At 44.7% G+C, this 12470-nt stretch overlaps 1 protein-coding gene across 7 annotated transcripts in view; it reads left to right on the top strand.

Annotated features, from left to right (window-relative positions):
* SULF1 (sulfatase 1) overlaps window positions 1-12470 on the top strand; it is a 176555-nt gene that overhangs the window by 140225 nt on the left and 23860 nt on the right. For all 7 annotated transcript variants that reach the window (XM_081816094.1, XM_031026344.2, XM_081816089.1 and 4 more), the window contains 6 exons: window positions 5459-5675; window positions 8137-8383; window positions 10157-10253; window positions 10723-10817; window positions 11338-11403; window positions 12285-12457. In XM_081816094.1, the coding sequence (XP_081672220.1) occupies window positions 5459-5675; window positions 8137-8383; window positions 10157-10253; window positions 10723-10817; window positions 11338-11403; window positions 12285-12457 (895 nt within the window). The remainder of the gene's footprint in view (window positions 1-5458; window positions 5676-8136; window positions 8384-10156; window positions 10254-10722; window positions 10818-11337; window positions 11404-12284; window positions 12458-12470) is intronic.

Below are 12470 nucleotides of genomic sequence, written 5' to 3' on the forward strand. Positions count from 1 at the left end.
AAAAAAAAAAGAAATCTTCCAGTTGAGGGGCGCCTGGGTGGCCCAGATGGTTAAGCGTCTGCCTTCGGCTCAGGTCATGACCCTAGGGTCCTGGGGTGGAGCCCCACATCGGGCTCCTGGCTCAGCGGGGAACCTGCTTCTCCCTCTCCCTCTGCCTCTCTCCCTCCTCATGCTCTCTCTCTCTCTGTATTTCTGTGTCTCAAATGAATAAATAAAATCTTTAAAAAAAAAAACAAAAAACTCCCAGCTGAATGGTATCCTTTTCCTAATAAGGAAATATAGATCCAGAAAACTTAAGCTACGACCCAAAGGTCAGAACCTGCAACTCTTCACTCCATGCTTAATCCTTTCTTTCCCAGAACATGCTGCCTCTATAAAAATGTTACATAGTAGATTTTCTCTTTGAAATTATAAATGGCATTTGTCTGGCTGAAGCCACGGAGCTTAGGACCCACTCACAGCATCTAGGGAAGTGGTTCCCAAACAAGACTGCACATTAGAATCACAGAGGCAGCTTCACAAGTGTTGATGTTCAAGCTTCACTCCAGACAAAGGAAAACAGAACCTCTGGGGATGAGACCCAGACATCAGGGATTTTTTTCAAGCTCCTGTGTGATTCTTTTAAGCAGCCAGGACTGAGAATCATTCATGCCAGGAAAGCGTTACTATATTTTTCGTTTTCTAGGTATAGATATTGACTCCTTAACTAGGAATTACATAAAAGAGAAATTCCCTAGGCATTCAATTTTGGAGTACATTTTATATATTCTCTGTCATTTGAGAAAAAACAGCTTGGTTTTTTCTTTGATAAAGCAAATTTCACGTCCTTTGTGAGTTGTTAAATTCCAGCAACTTTGCAATTTTGTTTGCCTTTCTACTATCTGTATCAATATGAAATCAAAGATTTGTTTAAAGAACCCCAGATCAAGCAAGCGGATACTACTTGAGAAATTAGAATGTAGCTTGTTCAATGTACTGGTTTAGCTCCAGGATTTATGTTCTCATCCCAAAATTATCCCTCTGACCATAGATCCCTCGACCTTTTGTGACCAGCTGCAGGGCAGGAATAAAAGGCATTTACCAGTAAGATCTGGTAAGTTTGCCAGGAACTGACAGCTTGTTTCCAGAAACTCACTGAGCCCTGGTTAAAATTTCAGCATGGCTCGTAGACACTTCCCCGCAGGGCTCCTTATTCCAGAGGGCAGGCCAGAAGGACCGAGCCCCAGTGCCACCCTCTGGCTGAACACTTGTCTGCATGGAGCTCAGCATGGACAGCTGAGCCTCAAAGCCTCCCCTCTTCAACCTGCACTGAAGGACATTTCCAAATAATGCATCTCAATGGTTTGGCTTCTGTGCATTTTTCAAAATACAAACCGCAGGCTTAAATGCCAAACCATATTTAATGATGTCCCAAACAAGTCAGAAAAAGACAAACATAAGGCCATTTTACTTATAAACTACCTAATGTGGCCACACCCGATTTAATTTATGCTCTTGTTTCCCACTGCTCCGGAACATAGCCTGCTCTGGGCAGGATCCCCTCCTCCCTGCTCATAAACAGAGCATTCTCTCTCTCTGCGTGTAAGCTGTTGCCTCTGCCTTCCCAAAGTCTAGCCCCTCCACCAAGGCAAACTGGAAGCCTCATCTTCTACCCCAAACCATTCTTTTTTGGGGGGGTCCTAGTCAATTGGGATTTCATCCTGGGTACAGAAGGAGTCAGAGAGGCAGGAGGAAAAATTGAGATGATGTCCCACGAAGTCGCAAAGGAATTTACAGATGGGGCAAGTGGTCGGGGAAGATGGGAGACGGTCAGATCTGGCAGTTAACCGATTTGCTGATAAACTTCAAGAGCGTAGATAAGAGGGGGCCAGTAGGATAACTGTATCTCGGCACGGGCTCGTGCTTAACAAAGCGCGTCTCGGAGGCTGAGCCCGTGTCCCATGAGCGGATGCCTAGCTGGGTCCGGGCTCCCATCTGATTGCTACAGCTCTTCTGCAATGCCAAGTCATCTCCTCTCTTTCTTTTGAGCATTTAAGTGGCTTGAGGCAGGAGTTTCAGAACAATTCCCTGAAAGCTCTCTTCCTTCGCCTCCCTCTGTCAACTCTCTAAGTCAGGCCACCGTGGTAGTTGCAGTGATTTCAAGGGTTTATTGCTCAGCCATAAAAATTGTCGTGATATCGAACCCCAAAATGATTGTGGCAAATGTGTGGTAATTACATTTCATTAAAATTCCTAATATGCTTGCCACTAAGAAGATTTCAAAGCTGCTCGCTAATTACTCTATCTAATAGGGTCTACGGCTTGTTCAGAGGGTCCACGGTATAGAAAATCATTGGCATTTTTCTCGGTGGCTCTTGTTTTATTTAAGAATGTGTATAGGGGTATGTATACATGCAGAATTTGTGGGTCTCTGCGGGTGTGTACAAAAGTATGCATTCACGTATGTATGCATATTTAGTTTGTGAGATACATCATCAGTGCCCGGGATGGTGCCAGATCTCAGATTTGGTTTAATTCATCTCTTCAGGAAAGAACACCACTTCCCTTCATCTCTGCCCCATAGGACATTAGTGAGGAATTTGGCTAATGGGAAAATGCAGGTTGGATTCCAGATAGACCAAATCACTAAAAATTCTGCCTACACTTTCTGTTCTAGAGGAATCTACCTGTCCCCTCAGGTCTTCCAGGCAAAAAAAAAAAAAAAAAAGTAGAGTTGGTTTTTTTTTTTTAATGCATCGTGCTTATAAAACCAAGAAAGGTTTTCACTGTAGTTATGTGTTTTAAAAATTAATGTTTGTACTAAAATTGAAATAAATTCGAGCCACAAAAGACAGAAGGCTATTATTTTTCAAGAATAAAGTTAACCATATTTTTCTGTCTTATAGAAAACAGGGCACTTCTTAAGCTGCTACTAGGCTGTGAACTGTGGGTCCACTGGCCATTTCTTTTGCTACCATAGGCATTAAGTAGTGAACTCTTAGTTTTTGAACGCAGGAGTGAGAGATTACCTAGATAGATGGACAAGTCTTAAAGCATCTGGATGTAGCCAAATTCAAATCTGGAATGACACTCAAGCACCACGGATTCCCAAACTTTTCAGAGCTATAAAAGCTTATGAATTATTTTGCTGACACTTCTTGTCAGCAGAAATTCCGTAGGGCATATAGTTATTCCCCAATGGAGTTGTAGATCAGTTTCTGAGAACTGTTTTTGAGAATCTCATGGCACCTCCTTGAACTAAGGGGACGTGTCTGGAAGTGCTACAAACCCAGGCTTGAAAACCACTGTCTCCACACTGAATGGCAGAACCATGGAGCAAGCCACACACGGCTTTCTGCTCAACCTTTACAAAGACGAAGTTCTCTCACTCATCAGCTAACTGTGGGGAGAAAGGAAGGAAAACTGGTTACTCTTACAGAAAACACATAGTCCTGCCTGTAGAGACAAGCTGGTAGTGTTCCTCTGTTCAGCTGGAGTCATCTTCTGACCTGATTACATCAGTACATTTCTAGACACAGCATCCTTTGCATACCCACGCCCCAACATCATACATCCCTCTCAAAGATTCATGCACCTGAGCTACTTAGACCTAAATATATCTCTTTTGCCCCTGCCATGGGTTCCAGCTGCAAAAAGGTCCAGTAACCAGTTGCAAACTGAAAGCAATTGTTCTTAACCCCAACTGCACATTAAAATCACCAGGAGAGCTTTTGAAACTCCCAGTGCTCAGCCATGTGTGAGAACCACTGAGCTCCCATAACTCCCCAGTGCCTAATCAAGTTGACTTTACCTTTTTTTTTTTAGTTCAATCATCTCTAACTTAGTGAGTCTTCGACTGTTCTTGTCTGTGTTGCTTTTTCATGGCTTTGCAAATAGAATTAGTTGCCTTGTCACTTGAGCCTGCTTGGAATGGAAATGATGGACATTCAAGATATGCTGGTCAAGTCAAAAAAGAAGATCGTAACCTGACATGGCTCGAAATAACCAAATGCAATAGCACCAAGAGTGTGTGGGGGCTAAAGCAAGATCAAAGCACAAGTGCTATAAACCAGGGATTCGGGAACTCTACGATAGAGGTGCCAGGCAGCTCTGATAATTCAACATTTACTGAGGGCATGTGGCTCCAGTCAAGAGAAAGTAAGCCAAGACTCTGCACCTCGGTCCACTGTGAATAGTCGCACCCCATTCTGTACACGAGGGTCATTTGTCTGCTGACCAACATATCTGGGATCCCTGACTAAACTTTACCTTGCATTAGGTGACTTTGCGATGAAAATATAGGGGGGGGGGTGTTGAGATCATTTGTGTGGTGCAGGGAAAACCATCTTTTATTCGATAATTTTTTATTTATTGAAAATATGTAACTGGCACAACAAATACATAATTTTATAGGTACTCTTGCTTTGGCCACTGTTCAGAAATGTGTCCATTTAAAGAAAAGTATCAGTAATTGTATACAGGTGATAGTCACATATGGAACGAAAACCAGAGACAAAAGTTTGCTAACACTACACGGTAGCATGTTGTAACAACCGTGGTCAACTTCAAATTGAGGTCAGTGTTCTTCCCAAACTACCATTTGAGGGGGTGAGCAAGGGGAAGAGAAAAAGGAAGAGGAAGGTTATTAGGTCTTTAAGTAAGACATGGAGGATCCCATGAAATGCCCCCAAATTCGTGAAGGGCTCTTATTTCAGCCAGATTGATACTCAAGAAGCATGGGCAGGGGGTGGGGGGGACACTGAAGCCGATGCTGGGTCCTACTGATCTAGAATTGAGCCCGCAGTGTCTGCAGTGGGCTTGGTAGAAGGCTCAAAGGAGTAAACCCAGGGCCAGCTCCCCCCATGCTTGGTCTCTTGGGGAGGTGAACGATGTCTCCTCCCGAGCAGCTCGCTCTGCTGGGCGTGCAGGGTCTGTAGAAGGCTGAGAAGAGGCACAGAGAAAACCTGACGAGTTGGCTAACGCCTGGGGCATGTGAAGGCAGGCCCGCTCCGTGGCAGACTCGGATTAAACTCATCTCTGTCTTCATGTGCCACTCTTCCCCGGTTCGAGGCCAGAGCTCGGGGGCCGAGACCAAAGCAGCCGAGTGTGTTTTTCCAGAGAGAGAGGGATCTGGCAAAAACAGCCCCGACAGCTGTGCTCTGTGGCTTGGCTTTTAACCTGTTTCGTTCAAGACTCTGTTTAGTCTGGATACTGGGGATTTATATATCAATTTTGGGCTCTAGTGTCATGGAGGTGGTTCTGATTTCCAGTGATTTCGTTGTCATCTGCAGTTGCCTACAATGAAAGAAGGAGCTAAGGGAACCGGGGGGCGACTTATGGCAGGCTCAGTTAAAAGCCTGCCTTTCTTCCTCGGCTCTCCTTAAGGGGTTCCCCGTGCTTCCAAAACCTAAGACAGCAGTCCTTAATAAAAAACACCTGGAGCGGGATGGGTAACCGGCTCTCTCGTTGGCTTTCGCAGAAGTGGCGGTGCATCGAGGACACCTCCGGCAAGCTTCGAATTCACAAGTGTAAAGGATCCGGGGACCTGCTCACGGTCCGGCAGAGCACGCGGAACCTCTACTCTCGAGGCTTCCCCGACAAGCACAAAGAATGCAGTTGCGGAGAGTCCGGTTATCGTGCGGGCAGAAGCCAGAGGAAGAGTCAAAGGCAGTTCCTGAGAAACCAGGGGACCCCGAGTAAGCTGCAAGCAGGGACCCTCGCAGTGGAAGGCAGAGTGCTTTGCGAATGGACAGCAGGGAGACAAAAGGCTTGCTCCTTATACATTTGAGGTCTTATCGATGCATAGTTTTAGCACAAAAAGCAAAGAATTGTTCTGTTTAAAAGAGCAAAGCTAAGTTGAAATTTGGGGTTTGTGGACATTTTTAACCTAAACATAGAATGAAAATATATTCAGTAAAAGCACCAGGCACAAACTATACACACACACACACACACGAAAGAACTATAAAGGGGTAACAGGTGTGGTTAGGGGCAGAGGGTATAGTTTATGTCAGTTTTATTTTACATGAATGCTAATGTCCTGATTTGTCTGCCTTGAGCTGCTTTAAAAAAAAAGGGAGGAAAATAAAAATTCAAGGTTTCATTGCTTATGCATTTAATAAGAAAAGCATAAACACTTTTTTTAAAGGTACATCTGTTGTAAGACGGTATTTTTTTTTTTTAGTTATGGTTGACTGGCAAGGTCAAACTAGTCAAATTCAATATGAAAAGCACTGCCTAGCATTTTCTTTATAAGAATTCTATCAGGCAACTATGAAATTCCTAGGATTATACAGATGGGAAAACCCGGTCTGGCACCTTCCATAAAAGAATGAGAGTCTAGTGCCATCTAGTGGCAGAATAGGAAAAGTGACTCATTTCTGTGGCAATTCTTTTCTACACTGGTTTGGAAATGAGTAAGATACATTTTCTGTATCACTTTTTTTTTTTAAGTAGGCTGTACACACAACGTGGGGTTTGAACTCACGACCCCAAGATCAAGAGTCACATGCTCTACCGACTGAACCAGCCAGGTGCCCCCCACGTTGTAAATTAGGAAATCAAATCAATCACCAGAAGAATAGAAGCTCTCAGCACTGGCTTTTTTATCCTGGACTCTGCAGATGGATTTTAGGGGATGGTGAGCCTTCTAACATTTTATCCAAAATGATAAGTCTATTCTGTGTGCATGTGCACATTTTTCTGGATGTCCCTAACTTTCAACACACTCTTAAGGGAATCCATAACCCAAAAGCTGAGAATGATTGATTTGGGAGATTTTTTTTTTCCTCCCAGAGAGAAAATGCCAGGTTTAATAATTCACACAAAGATATCAAATGGAAAGCCAAAAAGGGACAAAGATTCCTGACGCTCTCCCTTAACGGAAGCTGATTACCAGTGTTGGGCTTGGAGGAAGGGGCAGCCTCTTCTCTCCCCAGAGGTTAGGTGTCACTTCACAGCAGTGACCAGAAACACTGATTTTGTTCGACCTTGAGCACAACCTGGAGATGCTGGGGCCGCTTTTTCAAACCACGTGGAACCTCGCGTATTTGAGGGCAGAAGTTGCTCGTGAGCACACTCAGGGGCCTGCTGACTGTTACAGAGGCGTTTCCTCTTCTGGAAACTGCTATCAGAGCGGGATCCCGTGGCGAGCGCGATTCTGATTCCATGGCCTGGGTGCTCCCCTTCTTCCTATTTTAACAGCAGGCTGGAGAAAAAAGGCCCTGGGAGTATGCCCCGTCGGAGCCAAAATGCTTCTGATAAGGAGGGGCCAAGGTTGGCACATTAAAGCTCTTGTCTAACACACTATGAGCCTTGAGCACGGTCTACGGTGACCAGAAAACATGCTGGCCTCCCCCTGGCATTGCCCTCCATCTGCCAGATATTAAAAGTCAGCTGGCTGATAAAAAGCATTTGCAAAATTTAATTTTTCTCTATTCTTTGTACAAATAGAAGGTATCGAGAGCATTTACCCTTTTAAAAAAGCAGCCCAGTGTTGTGGAAAGACAGCAGCCTTTAGAATCTGGTAGATTAGAGTCCTAGTTCCCACGGCTGTTGGCTCCATTACCTTGCAAAATGTTGGTAGCATTCAGAGCTTCAGTTTTCCCATCCTTAAGAATCATCACACCAAATTTATGAGCCTGTTCGGACCATCTAATCAGTTTTTTTAATGTAAGGATTTATTATAATAATACAGGTCTTCCAAGATTGTGGATTAGAGATAAGTATGAGGTGAATAATACACAGCAGAAGCCCTATCAGTGATAGTCACTATTATGATTAATACCATACCTGGGAATATAGTTTTATCCAAACAAACTGCCTTAGCAGTTCATGTTGAAAATGCAGTTCACAGCCTGCTGTGAGTGGAAAGGAACTTAGACGTCCCCCAGACGTACCCCCCACTGGAGGGACAAAGGGCTGAGGCCCAGGGGAGCATGCCATCCACCACGCTGCTATGCAGCACCCAAGCTCAAAGAGGAGCCCAGCCCTCCCAACGTGAATCCCAGTGGGCTGCCCGCCGCTCCCCGATGCCCCTCCACAATGCAGTTTAAACTGCTTGCCCTTCCCAGAATGCTCACTGAGCCAGGTGGTGCCTTTCCTCCCTCCTAAACGACACCTGGACGTCCATGTTAATGTGTCTTCCCTTGTTTCCAGAGTACAAGCCCAGATTTGTCCATACCCGGCAAACACGTTCCTTGTCAGTCGAATTTGAAGGCCAAATATATGACATAAACCTGGAAGACGAGGAATTGCAAGTGTTGCGACCGAGAAACATTGCCAAGCGCCATGATGAGGGCCACAGGAGGCCCGGAGGTGCCCAGGCTGCCGGCGACGGGGACGTGATGCGGGCAGACAGAGACAATGCCCTGGGCCTGCCCACCTCAGTCCGAGTGACTCACAAGTAGGAAGGCTTTAGGTGTTCACGGGGGCTGAATTCCCAGTCATGTCCCCTTCCCCATTATCCCTGTTTTGCTTCTTTATCAAAAGTGATATCGCTCGGCCGTACAGGGTCCGGAGGGCTGGCCTACAGAACAACTGGGATTTAAAGAAGCTAGGGGGAGTCCAAACAGCCGTACATTTGGACACATGCTTTGGGTTGAGTTTCACATGAAGGCTGATCAGCTGGGAATTTAGCTAGAGTGGTTCTGTCACATGTTTGTGTTTTCTTTTAAAGATTTTATTTATTTATTTGACAGAGAGAGACACAGCGGGAGAGGGAACACAAGCAGAGGGAGGGTCAGAGGGAGAGGCAGGCCTCCCGCGGAGCAGGGAGCCCGATGCAGCCTCGATCCCAGGACCCCGGGATCATGACCTGAGCCGAAGGCAGACGCTTAATGGCTGAGCCACCCAGGGGCCCCGGTTCTGTCACATCTTAACTCAGCAGGCATGGAGGTCCACCCTTGAACAGTTACTTTTTTGGGAGCCTAGGGAACACACTCGTAGCCCAAGGAAAGACTGCAGGTCCTGGAGAAGCTTCCAGAGAGGTGGGATGTGTTGGAAATGGACATAAGGTGCAGAAACACCTAAGTAACCTGGGCAGATCCCAGAGAGCACGGAGGGCCTCCGGAGTCACGGAGACAGGGAAGGAGGCGATTATCCCACAGCTGTAATGAACCACCTTGGTTCTCCATTTCCTTCCAAAATCCAGTTACTCTCTTGATAGAGAAAAATTTTCTTTCTGAATTTATTAGCAAGGTTTTTTCCTCTCTCTCATTCGATCACTTTGGGGAGGCCTGGTATCATGACCTCTGGCAGGATTTTTATCTTTGGGACTGGTCTTTCCGTGCCTGTACAGTTGATCTTGAACAAGGCAGGGGTTGGGGACACAGACCCTCCCCCCACCCCCACAGTTGAAAATCCACGTATAATGTTGGACTCCCCAGAAACTTAACTACTAGCGGCCTACAGCTGACCAGAAGCCTTAGCGATAACATAAACCGTCAATTAACACATATTTTATATACATATCATATACTTATTCTTACAATAAAGTAAGTTAGAGAAACAGTGTTATTAAGAAAACCATAAGAGAAGAGAAAACGTGTATACAGTACTGGACTGTGTTTATCCAAAAAAAAAAATCTGCCTATATGTGACCCCGTGCGGTTCCAAGGTCAACTATAGTTGTTAGAGTTACACACTAGGAGACTTAGATCAGGATTTGTGTCTCTTTCAGTATCGATCGACCCTTTATCCCAACTCTTCTCTATGCCTAGGGCTGTTTCTTTGCTTCAAACTGAATGGGGTACTTGAGGCAGGCTCTTTGTAACAAAACAAATGGGATAAATAACCCCCTTCTAACTGCATTGCTCTTATCAGACAACTTACTTCCATTATAACTGTGGAAACTTCCATTTCCCCTACAGTAGTTGATGAGACTCTCAACGCTAGAGTTTTCTGGTGGTAGCTGTTCCTGGGGACGTGAATATTAAATGTTGCTATGAAATGGAATCTTAGTAAGGGTCTCTCTCTGACACCATCCTTACCCCAGCTGGGTGGCCAAGAGACATTCCCACGTATCCTTCCTTGTCTATGGCTCAGCGTCAAACTACTGCTTGCCTCCAAATTAAGAGTTTAGAAGGCAATTATGTTCCCTTTGCTATTTCTAATGGGTTTAAACAAATATTAGCATATAAACCTATTTCTAACGTTTTTGGTTTGTTTGTTTTTGCAGGTGCTTTATTCTTCCGAATGATACAATCCACTGTGAGAGAGAACTGTATCAATCGGCCAGAGCCTGGAAGGACCACAAGGCATACATCGATAAAGAGGTTAGCAACGGCTGTGTGACTGGAAGGTGTATTCCAAATGCAAGCTCGGCTCGCCAGCCCCCTAGTGACTGGTGGGGCTCGCTGTGTGTCCACTTCATTTTTTTTTACAATGACAATTACATGAAAAATAGCGTAGCAAGATATTTATCTTTCCCTGGGGATGTCGTGATCGACCTGCCTGAAAACAAAATAGGGTGTGAAAAAAGAGCGGGGATTGGCTCGATGACCTGTTGAAATCTCCCTGAGGAAATGATCCAGTTGTAAGTGAGGCATCTGTTAATGTTTATGTGTAGCACATCAGCAGGAGCATCGTGGTAGACATACTCTGTGCCCAGTTTGTTTCCAAGTTAATTACCTTCTCAGCAGAATAGCTGGAATTACGGAAGACAGAAAACAAGGTGAAAAGAGGGGCACCCGGCGTAGGAAATCCTGATCTGCAAATGTCTTTGTTCAAATACTTGTCTTCCAGATTGAAGCCTTGCAAGACAAAATTAAGAATTTAAGAGAAGTGAGAGGACACCTAAAAAGGAGAAAGCCGGAGGAATGTGCCTGTAGCAAACAGAGGTGAGTGGGCGGCCACCTCGCGGTCTTACTTCCAAACTCGTGTTTCCACAAGCTCCGGGAATAAGCACTGGGCTTGTTTCTCTCTTATACCAACAGAAAGCTTAGTAAACTGAATTTGTTATCATATACTGTAATGATCTAAACTCTTGGTCAAATGAAATATGTCCTAAACCTAAGGTGAAGGTTAAAAATCCCCATTAAGCTAAGATAGTTAAAGTAATCACTTGCCTTCTATTCTTCTTTCTGTTTATAAAGTGAATTGTCAGGGCGCCTGGGTGGCTCAGTTAGTTAAGCATCTGCCTTCAGCTCAGGTCATGATCCCAGGGTCCTGGAATCAGGCTCAGCATCGGGCTCGCTGATCAGCAGGGAGCCTGCCTCTCCCTCTGCCCCTCTCTCCATTTTGCTCTCTCTCTCACTCTCTCTTAAATAAATAAATAAAATCTTTAAAAGTAAAATAAAATGAACTGTCTGATCGAACGTGAGACTACGAAGACTCACTTTTCAATCTTCTTGCCCGTAGCTATTATAATAAAGAAAAAGGTGTAAAAAAGCAAGAGAAGGTGAAGAGTCATCTCCACCCATTCAAGTAAGTGAGTCTCTGTTTTCCACATTTGCTGGGAGTGGAGGACTGTCCACTGGGCACTTCTGAAACATAGTAGGGACCCCTGTCTTCCAAGTGGTGCTGCTTCCAAGCAAGCAGATTTAGCCAGGAGGGCACAGAGCTCAAGAAGTTGATAACAAAGCCCACACCTTGCCAAGAGACTATGGGGATGCTTTTGGAATCCTTTGAAGGGGAGCCACGAGGAGTTCTGCTCTAATTCTACATGTGTTTTCTGTCGATGTATGGGATGGTAACTGGATTTTATTCTATGCACTGCTTTTTGTGAACAGTGATTGGGAAATGGGACCGTCTTGATTAGGTTGGTGTGTTCCATAGAGTAGTCTGCAATCGTGCTGAATACTGAACGTTGGGAGAAATACACATATTTTTAAAATAACAGTAAAATTGGCATGTGAAAGGGATTTAGTATTAAGCCTTGACAAAAGTTGAGCCCTTTATGGAAAAAACAAAATAATAACAAAAGGAAATTCTTTCCAAATCATCTAATCCTGCTAACCATTGACTTCATGGCTGATGAGTACCGAGTCCCCACGGAGTTAAGCCATTTGTCCAAATGCTGTGGCTAGTGGGATCCATGGATTCATGTTGACATTTATTTCCACCAGTGTTTCCATGTAAATAAGGAAGAAAATGTTGATCTTTCCAGGCTCAGTAAAATTCTAAGAAAGTTTTGTCACTTCATGAGTTTGTCTTCACTCTTGCCAATTATAGTTCAAGGCCCTCTGTGAAAAATAAGTCATCTATTATTGTGTGTCTGCCTATTTGTGTGAGATTTGTAACAACGATAATATTTTTCATTGGGAAAGTGCTTTCTGACCATGAACACATCCCTTCTGTTGGAACAGGGAAGCTGCTCAAGAAGTAGACAGCAAGCTGCAGCTTTTCAAGGAGAACCGTAGGAGGAAGAAAGAGAGGAAGGAGAAGAAACGCCAGAGGAAGGGAGAGGAATGCAGCCTCCCTGGCCTCACCTGCTTCACCCACGACAACAACCACTGGCAGACGGCCCCGTTCTGGAACTGTAAGTATTGTGT

This window comes from Leptonychotes weddellii, chromosome 4, assembly GCF_054177405.1.
Source record: "Leptonychotes weddellii isolate Sample4059 chromosome 4, ASM5417740v2, whole genome shotgun sequence".
NCBI lineage: Eukaryota > Metazoa > Chordata > Mammalia > Carnivora > Phocidae > Leptonychotes > Leptonychotes weddellii.